The sequence below is a fragment of the Carassius carassius genome, chromosome 46 (assembly GCF_963082965.1).
Source record: "Carassius carassius chromosome 46, fCarCar2.1, whole genome shotgun sequence".
Lineage (NCBI taxonomy): Eukaryota > Metazoa > Chordata > Actinopteri > Cypriniformes > Cyprinidae > Carassius > Carassius carassius.
Window position 1 is genome coordinate 17,916,411 of NC_081800.1, and position 21,505 is coordinate 17,937,915.

General features: G+C 37.3%; 3 protein-coding genes and 1 long non-coding RNA gene across 4 annotated transcripts; 3 read left to right on the top strand and 1 right to left on the bottom strand.

Annotated features, from left to right (window-relative positions):
- Positions 1-269: 269 nt before the first annotated feature.
- Positions 270-5,544, bottom strand: ribc1 (RIB43A domain with coiled-coils 1). Its single transcript, XM_059541222.1, is given in 8 exon segments — positions 270-420; positions 832-998; positions 1,090-1,317; positions 1,694-1,812; positions 1,948-2,062; positions 4,933-5,115; positions 5,118-5,158; positions 5,370-5,544. Coding segments are annotated over 8 exon segments (1,110 nt in total). The 3' UTR covers positions 270-338.
- An 828-nt stretch (positions 5,545-6,372) lies between these two features.
- On the top strand, positions 6,373-16,064 carry smc1a (structural maintenance of chromosomes 1A). The gene is made up of 26 exons (XM_059541084.1): positions 6,373-6,706; positions 7,578-7,766; positions 7,925-8,037; positions 8,131-8,334; positions 8,400-8,638; positions 8,858-9,116; positions 9,221-9,361; positions 9,436-9,518; positions 10,199-10,298; positions 10,383-10,490; positions 10,613-10,798; positions 10,915-11,094; positions 11,177-11,323; positions 11,870-12,007; positions 12,163-12,279; positions 12,368-12,474; positions 12,555-12,696; positions 12,807-12,952; positions 13,274-13,427; positions 13,523-13,633; positions 13,702-13,858; positions 14,874-15,028; positions 15,134-15,285; positions 15,369-15,438; positions 15,530-15,640; positions 15,811-16,064. The coding sequence occupies exons 1-26, from the start codon at positions 6,598-6,600 to the stop codon at positions 15,889-15,891; spliced, it is 3,699 nt and encodes a 1,232-aa protein (XP_059397067.1). The 5' UTR covers positions 6,373-6,597; the 3' UTR covers positions 15,892-16,064.
- Positions 16,065-16,820: 756 nt separating this feature from the next.
- On the top strand, positions 16,821-20,698 carry srm (spermidine synthase). Its single transcript, XM_059541028.1, has 8 exons — positions 16,821-17,067; positions 17,839-17,959; positions 18,092-18,184; positions 18,911-19,064; positions 19,188-19,271; positions 19,355-19,500; positions 20,051-20,173; positions 20,262-20,698. Exons 1-8 carry the CDS (start codon positions 16,937-16,939, stop codon positions 20,277-20,279), a joined length of 870 nt encoding a protein of 289 aa, XP_059397011.1. The 5' UTR covers positions 16,821-16,936; the 3' UTR covers positions 20,280-20,698.
- On the top strand, positions 17,079-17,418 carry LOC132129430 (uncharacterized). Its single transcript, XR_009428514.1, has 2 exons — positions 17,079-17,253; positions 17,286-17,418. It is a non-coding gene; the product is annotated as an uncharacterized LOC132129430 (long non-coding RNA).
- Positions 20,699-21,505: the final 807 nt, after the last annotated feature.

The window sequence follows — 21,505 nt, forward strand, 5'->3', positions numbered from 1 at the left end:
ATTGGTCACATGCTCCTGCTGTGTTGTGGACTGAAGGGGAAGTGAGGGTGGGCTACCTTAATGAGATATGAACTGGATTTTGCTACTGTATCTGCATCACCAATCAGCCAGTGCAAGGAAGTACTTCTTAAAATCAGTGGGATCATCTACATCTGCAACAAAGTTGTAATATAAAACATCCATCACTATATAAAATTTGACAAAGGCAGCTATCAGTAATGATGCCTATAAAAGTCCAATTTATGAATGCCGAACACACACAGTGCTTTGAAATTCAGTACCACTTTATTTCTCGTGCAGGAGAATGATCAGATGAGAGGATGGAGTGGGATGGTGCTTTATCGAGAGCTTGTGCCAAACTGGGTGAAGTACTGAACTGTGGGACGGTTTGTATAGAGCTGCTTGTCCAGGTAGTGTTGGCTGAAAAACAGAAAATATCATGTTTCGAGATATCCAGAAATTTTATTTTATATTTTATTTTATTTTAAATGTACACTACCGTTCAAAAGGTTGGGGTGGGAGAGAAGACTCTTATTCCCATCAAGGGTACATTAATTTGATCAAAAATACAATAATAACAATATTGTGAAAAATTATTAGAATTTAAAATAACAGAGATCCTCTCATATGATTGTAAAGTGCTTTGGGTGTACAGCAATTTACAATAAACTGTCAAAAATATTATTGCCATCACTATATGAACTATTGGAAAGCTTGCATTACCAACCACAGTAGCCTAAATTTGGTTATTTTATGATAACTTTTGGCCTATTTATTTTCCAGTTGTCTGCTGTGTATTTAACAATAGTGAAATATGAATGTGCCACTTACTGCGTTTGCTGCTCTTGTGTCAGCTGTTGATTGTATTTATAGAGCTGATTTCTCCTCTCTCTCTGCAGCTCCTTGTCTCTTTTCTCGTCTCTCTCCTGCTGTCTGGCCTGCTCTGTCAGATGGTAATCCCAGGCCACATTTCTCTGCCTCTTCATCTCTTTTAGTCTCTGGTGAAATTGGAAAGGGATAACAGAGTATTACTTTTATGATGACTATAAGTGCATGCTCAAATGGCACATGTCAGTGTCAGATCTTAACCTCTTTCTCCAAACACTGTTCCTCTCTCTTTCTGTGGATATCACTGATCTGCTGTGGGGTCATGCCCTTTCAGCGGTCAGTCAGGACTTGTGGACCCTCTGCTGAGGATTCGGTTTCTCTCTTTGCAGCCTCTGGTCGCTCCATCAGGAGGTCAGAGGTCACCATGTACCGCTCCTCTCCCTCTCTCCTCAGTCTCTCTTGTTGCTCCCTTTCCATCCTCTCCTCAGCCTGTAAAGGGAGGTCAGATGTTACCTTGACCTTTTATCTCAAAGATCTATGGTGCCTCTGTGGGTTTTCGAAAGAAAGAAAAGAAAGAAACCTCACATTGTAAATAAATCGTGTAAAAATAGTTCTTTATGGTGACAATTGTAGGTTACCACTTTTAACAGTTTATGGTTTTAAAGTATGGAAAATAGCATTGTGAACATTTTTTAATAAATCTTCTTTCCATGTTCCACGAAACTCAAAGTGGTTTTCAATGTCTTGAGGGTGAGAAAATTATTATTTTTTCATTATTGGGTGTACAATCTTTATTTAATATTTAATAACCTACTAAAAATAAACACAAATGTTTGTCTTCTTTAGTTTAGTGGTGAGATAATACCTGAGCTTGATTGTAATGACTGAGTGCAATGTGGGTTGCTCTTGTGCACTCCTCCTCCAGGCCGTTCAGCTGCACTGCCCTGAGGTCTTTTTCCACCAACTCCCTGCCAGTAAGCAGCTCTGCATACACAAACACAGAAATGATATGCATGATCAGAACCTCTGTGCTCCTAAACACAGAGGAATACACTTACATTATGTTTGCTTCTATTTTAACATCACAAGGCTAAATGGGATATAATGCAATCTGTTTACCTATGTTTTTCTGTTCCCTTTCTTGTTTCTCCCTCTCCTCCCTTTGAGCTCTCAGGTTTCTCTCGCTCATTTCCATCTGAGCTCTCTTTTTTTCATTCTCAATAATTCCTTCTCCCTGACCAAGTGTACATAAACATATTCATAGGATAAGAACAGTGGTGTCCTGCAGTGTGCCATGTTATTTTTCCAATGAAACTATTTTAAACAAAATTACTTAAACTTAAATTATCTAAAAAATGGTGAAAACCCTAAAATAAAGGTTAAAAACTTAAAAACGTTAAAAAGATATTGTCCTTACACATTCAAATTCAAATGGACATTTTTAAAACACTTTATTTTAGTGTTCTGGTGACACATGTGACATACGTACTGTAATAATAACAGTAAATCATGTATAATTACATGCAACTAACCCTAAAGAAAACCCCTTATCCTAACTTTAACCCATAAATGTATATAAATATTACTTGTGACCAAAAGGGATAATTATTTTCTATAATCTACTCATCCTCAAGTTGTTTCAAGCCTGTATGAGTTTCTTTCTTCTGCTGCTCACATAAGAATATATTTTGGTAACCAAACAGTTGGCAACCAAACTCATCCTTTCTAATCATCCTACTTGTCCACTTGATCCTATTGTATCTCATCTCCTTCAAGCTATTTCTCTTGCAGCTGTACCTGCACTCACTCAAATCATTAACACATCCCTTCACATTGGTGTTTTTCCCTCAGCATTTAGACAGGCGCTTATAACCCCACTACTTAAGAAACCCACCCTTAACCCATCACTTTTAGAGAACTACGAACACTTGAATGAGCTGTGTTCAGCCAAGTCTCTGACTTTCTCACATAGAACAACCTCCTTGACAGCAAGTAGTCTGGTTTCAGAAGTGGGCATTTAACCGAGACTGGCTTGCTCTCAGTTGTTGAAGCCCCAGGACTGGCAAGAGCAGATTCTAAATCTTCAATACTTATCTTGCTGGATCTGTCTGCTGCTTTTGACATAATTAACCACCAGATCCTCCTGTCAACCCTATTGGCAAAGGGCATCTCTCAGATAGGTCCTTCAAGGTATCCTGGAGAGGTGAAGTTTCCATATCGCAACTACTGGGGTGCCTCAGGGCTCTGTTCTTGGACCACTTCTCTTCTCTGTCTACATGGCATCACTAAGATCTGTCATTTAGAAACATGACTATTCATGTCACTGCTATTCTGCCATCCTGATGATCTGATGATAGCTGCTCGCATCTCAGTTTGTCCAACAGACATTTCTTGCTGGAACTTAACCTAGCCAAGACAGCACTGCTTGTGGTTCCATCAAACCCATCGTTTCATCACAATTTCACCATAACTCCTTTAAAAACAGCTGGAAACCTTGGCGATATTATTGATGATCAGTTAACGTTCTCAGACCACATTGCTAAAACCGACCGGTCCTGCAGATTTGCTTTATTCAACATCAAGAAGATCAGGACCCTTCTTTCGGAACATGCTTCACAACTCCTTGTTCAAGCTCTTGTTCTGTCGAGGCTGGACTATTGCAATGCTCTCTTGGCAAGTCTCCCAGACAGTTTTATCAAACCTTTCAAATTAATTAATCCAAAACGCAGCAGCAAGATTAATTTTTAACGAGCTGAAAAGACTGCACGTCACACCTCTGTTTATCAATTTGCACTGGCTACCAATAGCTGCTCGCATAAAATTCAAGGCCACCACTGGCTCTGCACCCCTTTACCTAAATTAATTACTTCAGATTATGTGCCTTCTAGTAGCTTGTCTGCAAGTGAATGTTGCTTTATTGTGCAATCTCAAAGAGGCACAAAATCACGTTCACTGACTTTTAAAGTAAATGTTCCCTCCTGGTGGAATGACCTGCCCAGCTCAATCTGAGCAGCTGAGTCCTTAGTCATCTTCAAGAATTGGCTAAAGACATCTCTTCATCTCTTCCATCTTTATATGACCCTCTAACTCTAGCACTATCTGATCTAATTCTGTTCTTTAAAAAGTCCCCTTTTAGACTTTTAGCACTCTATTTACTATCAGCTTGAAAAAAAAAAATCTGTATTCTGTTTTCTTTTTTATTTATTATGCAATGAACAAAAGCAAAAAAGGTATCTAGCTTGCTCTGTTATTTTCCTATTCTATCTTTTTATTATTGTTTATTATTATTTTTTTATTTAATTCCTTACATTTATATAGCGCTTTTCTAGGCACTCAAAGCACTTTAGATTGTCAGGGGGTATCTCCTCATCCACCACCAGTGTGCAGCATCCACCTGGATGATGCGACGGCAGCCATATTTCGCTAGAACGCCCACCACACACCAGCTTACTGGAGACAGGGTGATGAAGCCAATTAATGGATATGGGGATTGTTAGGAGGCCATGATGGTCAGAGGCCAATGGGCGAATTAAGCCAGGATGCCGAGGTCACACCTCTATTCTTTTTCATTTTATTTAACGTTTTCTTTTTATTTATATGACTTAAAAACCTTGCTACATGTACTGCATTAACCTAACTGAGAATTGTTATAGCACTTATCATTCCTCTTTTGTTGATTTTGATTGCTTTCAGTGTCCTCATTTGTAAGTCGCTTTGGATAAAAGCGTCTGCTAAATTACTAAATGTAAATGTAAACAGTTGATGGTCCCCATTAACTTCAATATAAGTCAGTGGGGACCATCAACTGTTTGATTACCCACATTCCTCAAAATATATTCTTTGTGTTCAGTAGAAAAAAGAAAAAAAAATCATACTGGTTTGGAACAACTTGAGGGTGAGAGAATGATGACAGAATTTTCATTTTTTTGTTTACCACCCCTTTCATTCTTTCATTTCCTTGTTGCACTGCAACAAGGACACCTTAAAATAAAGTGTACCCTACATTTTAACCCAAAATATTGATGGAGCAGTTTGTGTCAATGTCATTTGATAGAGATTTTATCTGTTGCTGTGTCCCAACAAACACTTGCAGTCTATACTTACCAAAAACACTTGCATGCTGGCGGGTCCCAATGCTGATTCAGAGACAGAAATACTGACATTTGGCGCCCCCTGTCGGCCATAATTGATATCTGCATCACGACTGTCCTCAGAAGGTTTTTTTTTTCACTCTATATGTACCAAATCCTGATCCAACTCTCTTCGCAACTGTTCTTCCTCTTTTTTTTCTGTTGCATTGCAATTTCATCCAGGGATAAGCGCAACAAATCTGAACAACAAAGAACATTATTTCTGTAAATAATATGCCAGTGATCTGACTGTGGTTGATCCTTTATTGAAAAATGAAAGAAATACAGGCGAAATATACTTTACAGTATAATTGCACTTTGATACTTTAAGTGTTGTAGCTTGTTTTGCGGTAAAGTAAGTAGTGCAGAAGTTGTGAGAGACCAACAAGCTGCAGAAGAGGCGTGTCTTACCACGAGCCATATCTCGCTGTTTTTCCATCTTCAGTCGCTCTGGTTTCTCCTCCTGCTGTTTTCGTAGCACACGCAGGTCAACGCCGATCACTCGGCCTCTAGTGTTGAATATTCGGCTCTCGCGCTCCATCGCCCGCAGCGCAGACTCATCCACAGCTAAATCAACCTTTTACATTTTCTGTTTTATATCAACAAACCTCCCTGTATTAGATATCAGCTTCAGCTCCCTCTCTCTCACCGCCACTGAGAAGCTTGTGGATTAGAATAAGATAAAATATCAAAACCTTACTATGGTGAATATCAATTGGATTTCGATAAACCTGCTGTTTGAAGCGCTATTTGGCGTTGCCATGTTAACTGGTTTACGGTCTGCGGCGCAGCTTCTGTGACTAGGTTATTATGGTATGTTTGACAGACGTAGGCTATATTATTTATACAAAGATATACAAATTCTATTGTTATCCAAACCAGGGTTATTATAGTTAACTAACCTTAAAACCTTACTTGAAACAACTGAAATAAAATTAACATTATCCGAAATAAAATAAAACATGAAACACCGTATTTTATTTCAGCAAGTTGCAAGTCAATATTTCTACCTTTTACCTTCATTTACTAAAATCATCATATCATATCATTTGATATGAATTTGAAAAGATTGTAACCAGGCACGTTTTAGTGGGGTTTTCAGTACCATGAACAGCTCCCTTTAAATCTAATCTCAGCTATGAGTATTTAATCATTGGGGTGCTGTTAATAAATTTACTGTTATAGTTCTTTCTATTAAATATTCAGTAGTCTGGATTTATACAAAATGGAATAAAATTGATGAACAAGACGTCCGGGGGGGGGGTATGGTAAAAGTCTAATTTTATAGATAATAATAAAATAAAATAAATTATTTGCAATGTTGGTTTTGCTTCACAAATTCACATGAACTACCAAAAGTGGCCCGAATTCATTCGAAACCCCCCTTAGCTCTAGGACTTTTATTTTGCCTGCATTCTGCTCTAGACGGGGGGCGTGTACACGAGATTGTCTTTTGTCAGATTATTATTATTTCAGTCGTTTAACCTTAATTAAGAAAGACGATATGTAGCCTAACATATCTAACTGCCAATTCGTTTCAAATCCGATTTGACGCAGCCAAACAACGTCTGGAGAAACGCATCGCCACAAAGAGTCTAGCACCAATCTGTCACCCCTCTCTTGAGATAAACCAGGCAGCATGGGATATTTAAAACTGATCGAGATTGAAAATTTCAAATCTTACAAAGGACGTCAAATAATCGGACCGTTTCACAAATTTACAGCAATAATCGGACCAAATGGATCTGGTAGGTGTTGTGTCAGGTGCTGATGCAGCGCGGTGGACTGCAGGGATGCAGCTGCCGCAGGAGTCTAGTGTGCACGCTGCATTGCAATGGGTTTCGCTATGGCTACATGTTTGATTTTTAAATTCAGTTGTGTTTTTTTTTTCTTTCCTTCAGATTTTCAGATTTTTTTCCCGCCTCTCTGTTACATAGTTTAGATTCAAACTGAATTAGAAACTTTTTTTAGAAGCAATGCATTCCAAATTTCTTTTGCAACAAATTTCAAATGTTAAGATAACATTAACCTAAAATTAATTCATATTACATGCTTAAAGTAAATAAATAAAAAATAGATAAAAATAGCATTGTCCCTCAGTTAAATTAAAATTAGTAGCAAAACAAATGATTAAGGCATCTTTTTACACTTTTATGTGTAAAAAGAAAAAGAAAAGAAAAAGATGCCTTAATCATTTGTTTTGCTACTAATTAAATATGACGTGATTCATAATATGCCTTCCTTTCATATTATGTTAAAAATTGTTATTATTATTATCAGTTTATTTTTTCAAATATTTAATTAAATTCAAAATGGTGTACTTTTTATGTGATGTGTGAAAAAATACAGAAAAAAACAAGGTAAATATAAATTTGAACAGAATGTTTTATTGTGCATCATTTCCAGTCAAGCTTTAGTTTTTGTCAAATTATTAAATAAATAAAATAGAAAGAAAGAAAATTATACAAATTTATACATGAATATTATTAAATTTTATTTAGGATACATTAAATTAACCTTACCAAGACACAAGTGTCCTGTTTAAAATGTCAAATAATAAACCTCAAAAAAATTATAATGCACTCCAGTTACTCTTTGCTCAAAATCACTGCTCTCTAGGGAAGTCAAACCTTATGGATGCCATCAGTTTTGTATTAGCGGAGAGGACCAGTAACCTGCGTGTTAAAACCCTGAAGGATCTCATCCATGGAGCGCCAGTGGGAAAACCAGCAGCTAACCGTGCCTTTGTGAGCATGGTATACTGCGAGGAGAATGGAGACGAATGCACCTTCACACGGGTCATCATTGGTAAATGTTAAAAAGTAAAGTTACTAAATGAGTTGCATTCCCGAAAGTTGTTACAACCTCATAAGAGTAAGAAAAAAAAAGTTTTTTTCCCTGTGTTATTTACTAGTTCTATGAATCATTTTTATCCTGCTGTGAGACTAACTATTTTTATGTTTCAGGTTCCTCCTCAGAGTACCGAATCAACAATAAGGTGGTCGGGCTTTCAGACTACAGTGAGGAGCTAGAAAAACTGGGTATCCTTATTAAGGCCAGAAATTTTCTTGTGTTCCAGGTAAACATGCACATGACATTTTTCAGTATTTTTCAATATTTTTTTCAGTATTATAGAAAATCTAAGCTAACCTGAATGAGATATTTTGTGCAGGGTGCAGTGGAGTCCATAGCCATGAAGAATCCTAAAGAGAGGACCACTTTGTTTGAGGAGATCTCCCGCTCTGGTGAGCTGGCCCAAGAGTATGACCGCAGAAAGAAAGAGATGGTGAAAGCAGAAGAGGACACACAGTTCAACTATCACCGTAAGAAGAACATCGCTGCAGAGCGAAAAGAAGCCAAACAGGAAAAAGAGGAGGTAAACTACTTTGCTACATCTTATTTTCTCACCATTGCACAGTTGAACTTTTGTTCTCTGTTCAGGCGGAGAGGTACCAGAGGCTAAAGGATGAGGTGGTCAGGGCTCATGTTCAGCTCCAGCTCTTTAAACTCTACCATAATGAGGCGGAGATCGAGAAGCTGAACCGAGAGTTGTCTCAACGCAACCGTGAGATTGAAAAGGACAGGAAGAAGATGGATCATGTAGAGGAAGAGCTCAAGGAAAAGAAGAAAGAGCTGGGAAGAATGATGAGGGATCAGCAGAATGTGGAGAAGGAGATAAAGTAAGTGATGGGTGCTATATAGTATATTATTCTATTCAAGGATATAGCTATATAATTATATTTTAAATTTAAATCAAAATAATTTTAAGGTTTTTATATTTTATTTGATTTATTTTACCTTTAGACTCTACTGAAAACTTGAAATATTCTAGTTATGATAAGCTAACTATTAGTCATGATGACAGTTTGCTAATGAACTACTTATCTCTCCTCGTCTAGAGAGAAAGATGCTGAGTTGAATCAGAAACGGCCTCAGTATATCAAGGCCAAGGAGAACACTGCCCATAAAATTAAGAAGCTGGAGGTGGCACGAAAATCCTTGCAGAACGCCCAGAAGATGTACAAGAAGCGCAAGGCTGACATAGAGGAACTGGACCGTGAGCAGGGTGCCGTGGAGATGGCGAGGCAGGAGTTTGAGGAACGGATGGAAGAGGAGGCACAGAGTCAAGGCCAAGATTTGACACTGGAGGAGAACCAGGTCGGTCGAACTGAGCTGCACAGTGCACTTCAGCTGGAATCAAAAAAATGCTAGTATGTCCATACTTTTCAGCGTTTCAATGTACACTTATACTGTTATCTCAGGTGAAGCAGTATCACAGGCTAAAGGAGGAGGCTAGTAAGCGGGCAGCTACCTTGGCTCAAGAGCTAGAGAAGTTTAACAGGGACCAAAAGGCTGACCAGGACAGACTGGATCTGGAGGAGAGGAAGAAAATTGAGACAGAGGTACATAAATAATTGTGAACTCTTTTTGTGCTTTTGTAAAATTCAGATTTGTTATATCTCTTTTTTGATTACAGGCCAAAATAAAGCAGAAGATTCGTGAGATCGAGGAAAACCAAAAACGCATTGAAAAGCTGGAGGACTATATTGCAACCAGCAGGTGTTTCAAAGATCATTATAAAATGAATAATATCAAGTCTTGTTATAAAATTGATTGATATAAACCTGTATCGATATAAATCTGTGTATTTATACAATGTATGGAAAACACATACAATATACAGTATGATACATAAGATTGTTTTTGAGAAATGTTTTTTTCCCATATTATTTGTATTTCAGATGTTCTTTTGAACTTACTGTTAATTACGGAATCCTGAAAACAAATTAATTAATCAAATTAATCAAAATTAATAATAAGAAAGTTTTCCTGAGCACCAAATAATCATATTAGAATGATTTCTGAAGGATCATGTGATACTGAAGACTGGAGTAATGGCTGCTGAAAATTCAGCTTTGCCATCACATGAATAAATTACATTTTAAATATTTTAAGTATATTTAAATAATAAAGTTATTTTAATTTGTAATACTGTAAATTGTAATATTTCACAATATATTGTATCAAATAAATACAGCCTTGGTGAATAATGTGTATATGATTGATATATTTAATAGATTTAATATAATAATACATGTAATTGTTTTTTTTGCATCATACCTAAGTGGAAAGCAAATCTTCTAGTGACTTGTTGCTTTATTTGACTTTTTCTTCACCTTTCAGTTTCATTGCATGGCAAACTTTGACTTTTAACCATCTCTGTTTTTTTCTCTCACCAGACAGTCTCTGGATGAACAGAGGCGTATGGAAGAGGAACTGACTGAAGAAGTGGAGCTGGCCAAAAGAAGGATTGATGAGATAAACATGGAGTTAAACCAAGTACAAATACACATTTGCTCATACTCTTAGGTTCATCATTTCACCAAGACTGTGTTTTCACTGCTGAGATGGTTCTGGTCACAGGTGATGGAGCAACTTGGAGATGCTCGCATCGACAGGCAGGAGAACAGCCGTCAGCAGCGCAAAGCTGAAATTATGGAGAGCATTAAAAGGCTTTACCCTGGCTCAGTGGTGAGTTGCTGTCTGTATAGACACATTTTCAATTGAAGCTTGCAGCAGAAGCTTGTAAGATGTCCACAAAAAGCTTTCACCGATGTCATTCATTTCCACATATAAATCCCTTTATCAAACAGTATGGCAGACTGATCGACTTATGCCAGCCCACACAGAAGAAATACCAGATTGCTGTGACCAAAGTCCTGGGAAAAAACATGGACGCCATTATTGTGGACTCTGAGAAAACCGGCAGAGATTGCATCCAGTACATTAAAGAGCAAAGAGGAGAACCAGAGACCTTTCTGCCTCTTGACTATTTGGAGGTAAAAACAGATTTTAATGAACAATTCAAGAGCTGAGCTCTGACTTCTGAACGGCTGAACCGCATCGAGCGGCCAGTAGAATGTGTTTCACTAGCCACATGCTTCTCTCCCTCAAGGTAAAACCTACAGATGAGAAACTGAGAGAGCTTAGGGGGGCAAAACTAGTGATCGATGTGATCCGCTATGAGCCGCCACACATAAAGAAAGCCCTTCAGTATGCCTGTGGCAATGCTTTAGTGTGTGAGAATGTGGAGGACGCTCGCAGGATCGCCTTTGGAGGACCATACCGTCATAAGGTTTAAATATGTCATATAAGTTGAATATAAAACAAAAAGATAACAAACGATTCATCTTCTATTCTGTCTTGCTACTTTACAGACCGTGGCCTTGGATGGAACTCTCTTCCAAAAGTCAGGTGTGATCTCTGGAGGAGCAAGTGACCTGAAAGCAAAGGCTCGGCGTTGGGACGAGAAAGCTGTGGACAAACTTAAGGAAAAGAAAGAGAAACTAACAGAGGAATTAAAGGTGACATACAAAAGAAGCTGAGGAATTTACCATCATTTAGGGCTGTCACGAGCATGAAATACAAATTCTATAAAATTGTCAAAGTTGTATAAATATGAAAATACTAATCATTTTCTAAATAAAACCATTTTGTAAATATGTGACCCTGAACCACAAAACCAGTCTTAAGTGTAATTTTTAAAAATTGATAAGACTGTTTTAATATGTGACCCTGAACCACAAAACCAATGTAAATATTTAAAATATTTATTGATAATAATAATAATATAAAATAACCATTTATTTGTAATAACAATCATAATATAATAATAATAATTATATAATTTGCTGAGAATGTTTTGAAAGCCTACAAATTGAAATAATTGTTTTTCTTTTTATTTTAATTTAAACAAAAACATATTTTTTAATGTGGTCTCATGTGTCTGGAGTTTAATATGTGCTTGATCCAGTGTCTAGGTGGCAATTGGAAATAAAATCATATGACAGACTCTTTATTTATTTATTTTTAAATCAAGCTAGTTTTGCATCTTATTTGTGTCTACTCAGGAACAAATGAAGGCAAAGAGAAAGGAGGCAGAGCTCAGGCAGGTCCAGTCTCAGGCTCACGGGCTGCAGATGAGACTGAAATACTCTCAGAGTGATCTGGAACAGACCAAAACCCGCCACCTCTCCCTGAACATGCAGGTACACCTGAGAAACAACGCCTTGGTCAAGACATGACATCAAAATGTAGAGAATCATAATAATGCCCTAAACTTTTACAAGATAAAATTACAGCTGGTTTCTGATGAAGTCACTGATGTTACAATGCGTTTTTCAAAATACATCTGTCTTTGTAGGAGAAATCGAAGTTGGAGAGTGAGCTGGCAAATTTCGGCCCACGAATCAATGACATCAAACGAATCATCCAATCACGGGAGAGGGACATTACAGAGTTAAGAGACCGTATGAACCTGGTAAGAGCTCTGGAGAAAATGAAGACATTTCAAATGCTGTCAGATCTTTAATGCTCTAATAATTATTATTTATTATGGTCATTCACAGGTGGAGGATGAGGTCTTTGTTGAATTCTGCCAGGAGATTGGTGTGCGAAACATCCGAGAGTTTGAAGAGGAAAAAGTGAAGAGGCAAAATGAGATTGCCAAAAAACGGTAAACCTCTTAAGGACACTATACAAGTTAACTACTAAGTGGACTTTCATAATCTAGCTTGTATTATACTGCAATTCTAGGCTGGAATTTGAGACACAGAAGACCCGTCTGGCCATTCAGCTTGATTATGAGAAGAACCAGTTGAAGGAGGACCAGGAGAAAGTGATGATGTGGGAGCAGACTGTAAAGAAGGATGAGAATGAGATTGAAAGACTTAAAAAGGTTATGGGGAGAATAGGGGAGGAGTAAAAGGTCTTAACCAGCAAAGCATAGATCAGTGGAATCTTTAAACATGAAAAACGAAACAGTATGTTGTTCTCCCACCACCTCAGGAGGAACACAGGCACATGAAGATCATTGATGAGACAATGGCACAGCTACAGGACCTGAAGAACCAGCATCTCACTAAGAAGGGAGAGGTAAATGACAAGAACCGAGAGATGGAGGAGATCCGCAAGAAACTAGGGTCTGCCAACAAGTGAGAAATAAATCATGTTTATTTTTCTCAATTCTTTAGATGTTCCCAAACCCAATGTTGGATATGTGTGTGTGTGTGTGTGTGTGTGTGTGTGTGTGTGTGTATATATATATATATATATATATATATATATATATATATATATATATATATATATATATATAAATATAAAAAATATTAGCTTATAATATTAACTTTGTTATTATTATTATTATTATTACTAATAATAAATTAGAATTAAATAAACTATCAATTAAAAATAGTTTTGCTTGCTTTGCTTGTGCCATTTATAAAAAATCTGTGATATGTATGTAACATTAGAGAGCTGACCCAGCTGCAGAAGGAAGTAACCGCCATTGAGACCAAACTGGAACAGAAACGCAGTGACAGACACAACTTATTGCAAGCCTGCAAGATGCAGGACATCAAACTGCCACTCAAATCAGGGACAATGGATGACATCAACCAGGGAGAGGTACAGACAAACATACACTCTACTGAACATATGGTCCTACACATTTACACATACTGCTTTTGCAAGCAAACATACACACTGATCTGTCTGCATAGGGAAGCTCTCAAGTTGAGGATTCAATCAGCAGCCCGAAAGCATCAAGCTCTGTGCATGCCAAAGAGGCCCTCATAGAGATCGACTACAGCAACTTGAATGAGGACCTCAAGGTAATTTTATTTGATGAAACATTATGAATTTATGAAAACAATCAAAACAGATGAAAACTGTTCTATAGGATGCTCTGTCAGAAGAAGAGATCAAGGCGGAGATGAACACCCTACAGCAGAGGCTGAACGAGCAGCAGAGCATCCTGCAGAGAATCAGTGCTCCCAACATGAAGGCCATGGAGAAACTTGAGAGTGTTAGAGACAAGTTCCAGGAGACCAGTGATGGTGAGCCCAGAAGTCCAGGCTCATCTGCCTGTAGCTAATCTTGACCTGAGTAGTCTACTTGTAACCTTCAGAATAGTGTCTGGGGGTGTGTCCATGGCCCCCCACTGACCAAAACAATAACCAAAGGTCCCCCACTTAAGATATTTTATTTTTTAAACTTCTCTAATGACTAAGGTGCTTTAATGACAGCATTTTTATTTACAGAAACTTGGAGTGACAATATAATACAATAATTATAATATGTATTAATTAAAGACGATAAATTATTAATAAATTAGGAAATTATAATTCACATTAAAATAACCCTTAGGGAATTCTGAGGGGCTGTAATGAAGAGTGAGCAGAGTTGGGATCCATTTGTGGCTTTATTAAAATCAATAGTAGGAATACAAAAAGGCAAGAGTTGATCACTAGCAATTACAGTGGCCAAGGCAAAACAAGAGTCATAATCAAAAAAACAGGTAGACGGTCAGGGCAGGCAGCAAACATTCAATAATAAACTCCATGTAAAATGAGTCAGAAACAATAGGCAGGCAGCAAAGAATCAAAACAAGGTAAACAACCCAGGGTCGTATACAGACAAGCCAATAAAAACAATCAAATGCTCAGAAATGTCAGCCGAGGCAAAACAAGAGTGTGTGTGAGTGCGTGTTGCTTAAATAGTCAAGGGAATAGTAGTCTGAGGCTCAGACGTCACGCCCACAGACCGTTGGCTGAACTGTTCTGCTGTCAGCCTGAAGGTATGGCTATGCGAGACTAGAGGAATAGGGAACAGGTGAGGTGGTAATCAGTTCCAAATATGAGGATTATGGGAAATATGATGTTGGTTTGCATCTTAAAGCTTTCCTTCCTTTCTTTCTTCTGTAATTTATATTGAATAATTTTAAACCATCTTATGTTGACAACCACTGGCTTAAATAAAACTAAAAGCTATAATATCTACTTTTTTTATGTATCCATGAAATTCAACTGACGTGTTTCTACTAACAAATACATATGCTGATGTGCCTTACAGAGTTTGAAGCTGCTCGGAAAAGAGCAAAGAAAGCCAAACAGGCATTTGAGCAGATCAAGAAGGAGCGGTTTGACCGGTTCAATGCTTGTTTCGAGTCTGTGGCCACCAACATTGATGAGATCTACAAAGCACTGTCACGTAACAGTAGTGCACAGGTTAATAAAAACACTCTGATCTCACTCACTCTTTTTAAGAGATGATCCTTCAATAACACAAATAGAATTATTAACTTAATTTAAAGATACTTAATATCCTTTCAGGCATTCTTGGGGCCAGAGAACCCAGAAGAACCCTACTTAGATGGAATCAACTACAACTGTGTGGCTCCAGGAAAGAGATTCAGGCCCATGGACAACCTGTCTGGAGGAGAGAAAACTGTGGCAGCTTTAGCTCTTCTTTTTGCCATTCACAGGTGCAACAAAGACCTGTAAAAAGTATTTAAAAGTAAAGTATGTTTTGCCCTCTAATAAAAAAAGCATCTTTGTTCCCTTACAGCTACAAGCCTGCACCTTTCTTTGTCCTGGATGAGATTGATGCAGCTTTGGATAACACGAACATTGGCAAGGTGTGTGTCTTGTAGGAAGGCCTCTCCCAGATGCAAATGTGTGCTTACTGACCTGAATGGCATGAAATCTATTTTACTTATTGCTTTGCAGGTGGCCAATTACATAAAGGACCAGTCAGTCCAGAATTTCCAGGCTATAGTTATCTCTCTGAAAGAGGAGTTCTACACAAAAGCTGATTCACTCATAGGAGTTTACCCTGAGGTTTGTCTTTCAGCAACGGTCATATAAATCTTTTGTAACAAAAGTATTTGAAACATGCAAGAGTTCTATTTTAATGGCCGACCTATCATTGTTCACAGTGACTTAGAGACTGCAGTAAATTGTTACTTTTTTTTTTAAGTAATAATAAATTGATTGTTTTCATTTCACAGCAAGGAGATTGTGTCATCAGTAAGGTGCTGACCTTTGATCTTTCCCAGTATCCAGATGCCAATCCCAGTCCTAATGATTAGGTTGAGTTGATTATATTTTAATCATTGATGTATACATAGATGCTTTTATTATTTATTTAAATACAACATGTTGCTATATTGTCTGCTGTACTGTAGTGTATACAGTGTGCATGATTGTGTTATTAATATTCTGTTCTGTGAATATTAGATACAAATGAACAGCTTTTTATGTTAAGTCAACTGGACTGTCTAGATCTGTGATTTTACATATGGTTAATGTCTTGTCTGCACTGAATCAACAGAACATTTTAGCTGCCTACTGTAGAGTGTGCCTTGTGGACAATACGTTCATTCATGTATAATAACAAGTATTTATTTATTTTTCTTTGTGGGAAAATGTGTTATGTAAAATGTATTCAAATTTAAGATATGAGCTTGTGTAATGTGCTCATGGCACTTTCCACAAATATCGAATACTTTGCCGTTTTCTGACATTTTTGCAGGATTAAAAACATACACCCCCCGCCCCCAAACAAACACACACACACACAATTTTTATGTAATAAAAAATTACATTAACATGAAAAACATTTGTTGAAAAATAAAAGTAAATCAGCTCGAAGCTTCTATTTTAAATAGTTTCAGGGCCCGTTTTGTAACGTTACCCTCTTAATGGAAAGTGCCACAACTGTCATTCTAAATGTTGTATGGAACAAAAAATAAATCTGATTAAATGACAAATTAGAATTGTGGTAATATATAAACAAACCAGAGCACACCTGACAAACCACTCACTCAGATCCATAAAGTTAACATTGGACCTATTTTCACGTGGGTTCGTCCTCGCCGGCACAAAACCAACCATGCTAGCACATACATAACCCGCCCGTTCTGGCATCCTGGTGCATGTTTATGACGTCAACCTGCTCCCATTGGTCGCCTCTTATTTCTTGGGTTCGGTTCAGTCTATGGTTCGGTTGCGGTGCAGAGAACGCCCAACGTGTCAATCGGCGCTAAGCGCTCAAGATCTCCAGTAACTCTCGCAGTGGACCGGTTTGATCAGACTATCACAACCTACCGCCGCTTACATTTAAACCCCCCGGCAATGGACATCATTAAAGACGGGTGGTTCACCGAAACATGCACTTTATGGCCTGGTCAAGCGATGAGTCTTCAAGTGGAGGAAGAGTTGTATCATAAAAAATCTAAATTCCAGGATGTAATGGTCTTTAAAAGGTGAGTCCGGCAGCAGAGTGGCTTAATTTAGCACGTTCGCTAACGTACAGTGTTTTCTGGCAGCGTGTAAGTGAAGCTGTCGGTCACAGCTGATGGAGATAGTGCTGTGATTTCCTCGTTTATCTCGGTGTTCACTCAGAAAGCACGTTGGCTTCTGGGTTTCTTGGTGTGTGTGTGTGTGTGTGTGTGTGTGTGTGTGTGTGTGTGGGTGGCTGAAGCTAGCCTGCTAACTGCATCGCCGGCTGTAAGTCTGGCGTGGCACTGGGAGTTCAAACTATGAGATCGCATTTTCTACTATCAAAACTTTACACTGCACCAATTCTGATGTGAAAACTTAAAAAACAATAACAATAGTTGCGCTAATATTTGCCCCCAAAATTTTGTGGTACATTCAAAAATGAAAAGAACATTTATTTGGCAGCATGTCCATGGCCTTTATCATCTATTTAAACACTCATTCGTGCTGTATTGGTGATCAACACACTGACACAAGACAGTAGACCGCAATTAGAGCCATATTTACAGTTGTAAATGCTAATTTACAGTTGCTGTTATTATCTCTTCCCTGAAAATCAAAATCAAGTGCATTGTGTTGCTTCAATAAGAAATATGATGAGAGGCCAGAGCTGTCAGCTGTCATCTTAAATCACACATGCTTTGTTCCAGTGTTTAGTCCACTCTTAAGAATGTTAAATTTGTGTGTTTTGATTCTTTCCACATGTTGAACTGTTTAATGTATGAAAATGATAATTATTGCTTCTCTTCATGCAGTAAAACATATGGAAATGTGCTGGTTTTGGATGGAGTCATCCAATGCACAGAACGAGATGAATTTTCTTATCAAGAAATGATAGCCAATCTACCTCTCTGCTGCCATCCTTGCCCAAAGAAGGTACCTGATTTAATTTTTTTTGTCCGTCGTATAAATGTGATTTGGAAGAACTGAACCTGTTTGGGTGCTTGGTTTCTGTATGCTACAGTATTTCCCTTTGGTTTAGTTGTTTTTCCCCATTCCTTTCGTGAGGTTCTCATCATTGGTGGAGGAGACGGTGGTGTCCTGAGGGAGGTTGTCAAGCATCCACTGGTGGAATCTGTTGTTCAGTGTGAAATTGATGAGGTTTGTATCCACTTGAACCTGAACGTATGCTTCCATTTCAAAAGATTTTGGTTTCTAAGCTTAATGAAGTTAGTAGGTTAATACTTTTATTCAACCAGGATGCATTCAATTGATATTTACAACTGTTTTCAACATTGATCATGTTTCTCGATCATCAAATCGGCTTATTAAAAATGATTTCTGAAGGATCATGCGACACTGAAGACTGGAGTAATGATGCTGAAAAGTCAGCGTTGCCATCACTGGAATAAAATTACATTTAAGTATAATTTATTTTAAATTTTTTATATATTTTAAATATAATATTAATCAGGAAACATTTATTATAAATTGTAGTAATATTTCACAATATTGTTGTTTCTACTGTATTTTTGATCAGATAAATGCGGCCTTAGAGAGGCTAAGAGATGTCTTTTACAAACATTAAAAAAAAATCTTACCGACCCCAAACTTTGTGACTTTCATGAAAGGATCGTGTGATACTAAAGACTGGAGTAATGGCTGCTAAAAATTCAGCTTTGCCATCAAATTAATAAATTACAAAATTTTTAATTTATTAAAATAGAAAACTTTACATTCAAATAATATTTTTACTGTATTTTTTTCTAAATCAAATAAACACAGCTGTATAAGAGACTTCAAAACATTAAAGGTTTTGCCATATACTTATAATAATTTCATCCTTTAACAAGCTGATTAATTTCATGGCATTATTTTTCCTCACAGGATGTAATAAATGTCTCCAAGAAATACCTCCCTGGAATGGCAAAAGGCTTCTTCAGCCCCAAACTTACTCTGCATGTAGGTGATGGCTTTGAATTTATGAAAAGGAATCAGGATGCTTTTGACGTCATCATCACAGACTCTTCAGACCCTGTCGGTATGCTGCCCAATGTGTGGCGTTGAAGTTTCTGCTTTGCATTGGTAAATAATAATGTAGCTTCTGACTCCCAGACAAAACATGCTGTTCATTTCAGGCTGATCTTATTTCACCCTGTCACAGGTCCGGCTGAAAGCTTGTTCAAAGAGTCTTATTATCAACTCATGAAAACGGCACTTTGTGAGGGAGGAATTCTCTGTTGTCAAGGTTGATATAGCTGCAAATCTACAAAAAAAAATATAAATGACATGCATTTGTCAAGTTTGTAATTTTTGCTTGTAATTTCACAGGAGAGTGTCAGTGGTTGCATTTGGATCTAATCAAGGAAATGCGAACCTTCTGTAAGACCCTCTTTCCTGTAGTAGACTATGCATACTGCACCATTCCAACATATCCAAGTGGACAAATTGGCTTCATGCTTTGCAGTAAAAATCTGGTACGTTTTAGCATTCATTAATGTTGCTTTTGTTTGAGTATCTTTGCAATTCCTTTTATCACTTTATTACATGTTGATGTTTATACACTACAGTTCAAAAGTTTGTGATCTGTAAGCCCCCCAACCTTTTTTTTTATTGTATCTTATTCAGCAAGGATGCCAAATTGATCAGAGTAAAGACATTTCATAATGTTACAAAGTTTCTATTTCAAATAAATGCTTCCGTTTCTGTTCATCAGATAATCCGGGAAAAACATTTATTTTCAGTTTCTACAAAATTATAAAGCAAAACAACTGGTTTCAGGGTTGATGATGATGTTGTTTCTTTAGCACCAAATTAGCATATCAAAATGATTTCTGAAGGATCATGTGACACTAAACATCTGGAATAATGGCTGCTAAAAATTCAGCTTTGCAATCACAGGAATAAGTTATGTTTTAAAATATATGAAATATAAAAGTTTTTACATTGTAATAGTTACTGTTTACTTTTCATCAAATGATGGTAATAATACTATCATTAGCGAATGAATTCATGTGTTTATTGCAGAAAACAAATTTCCGTGAGCCAATTCGAGAGCTACAAAGAGATGAGATCGAGAGCATGAACCTCAAATATTACAATCCTGAAATCCACCGCGCTGCATTCATCCTCCCAGAATTTGCCAGAAAGGTGAGGGACAGCTTATTGTTTTCAATTAATTGTGCTCTTTACTTTGCATTTCTAAGGAATATTAAATCACCCACTGTACTGTACACAGGTACTAAGTGAAGCGTAAATGGCATCATGGGTGCCACCTTGTCAACACACTGCCTTCTGTGAAAGCAGAACAAAACCCTCACCACAGCTGCAGTAGCTCCCACACCTCATCCCTCTCCGGCTTTCGATTGGTCAATGGACTGCTAATGGACGAGTGCAAATGCCTTCTGTAGGCAAATTCTGTTTATCTGTCCAGTTCCATCAGTGCTTCTGTCTTATGAGTTGTTTTTTCGTTTCCTTCTACAATTCCACTTCCCACATCAAGCTTTCTGAACTTTACAAATAGAAAATCATGCATGTTGTGTGACCGATTCCAGTCTTTCTTTTACTTGTGTTGAGGATGAAAAAAGAGTGCAATGCTACAACTGTCTTGTTTGGCGTTACTTACTTAATTAAGCATGCAGTTACTTTAAATAAACTGCATATCTTCTCTATAAACCCTTTTGAAGACTTCAGGTTTATCAACAGTACACTGTCAAACATAAGAATCTGTTCAGCATTTCCATAATTTAGTCTATACAGAAGATGCTTACAGTAACTAGCAAAACTGGAAGCTATTTTCTGCAGTTAATATGTAACATGGTTTGTGTTTTCCTTCTTAGTCTTTGAAGGTGGCATATGGGCTCTGTGGGTGATGTGTGCTTTGGCTCTCATTAACAATTTTTTTTTTTGTAGCACTAATAGTCTTTGGTATGCAGCCTTTTCTGAGTGATATTCTAAAATCTATTGCAAATGCATGATCATGATGGACTCTGTATGGTGGAATGATTTTATGTCTTTTATCATTAGAAACACTATAAGACTCAAACACTGAGACATTGTCTTAGTATGGAATACAATTATGGAGGTATAATTTACGACAAAATAACAGTGTATTTAATGGATCGCTACAGATCTTTTAAGGATAGTTGCATAGGACAAACTATTTTGTACTCCTGTCATGTTTAACAGTATGGAAGAGGGTTTATCTGTCCTTTTTACCATTTAATGTTTATCTTGTGAATTTCATTTTGCGAATTTCAGTTGTTTTGAAACAAAAGTGATGTAACCACAATGTATTGATTTCCTATAAACAGTGTGGCCGACGACGGTCCTTAAAAAAATCTTAAATAAAGTTTATCTTAAAAACGGTCTTAAAAAGTCCTCAGATCAGATCCAGTGGGTCTTAAATATTTTTGGTGACAGAAAAAAACATCTGTCCACTCCAGTAGATGTTATGCGCCAAAATATATATTGGGCCTATAC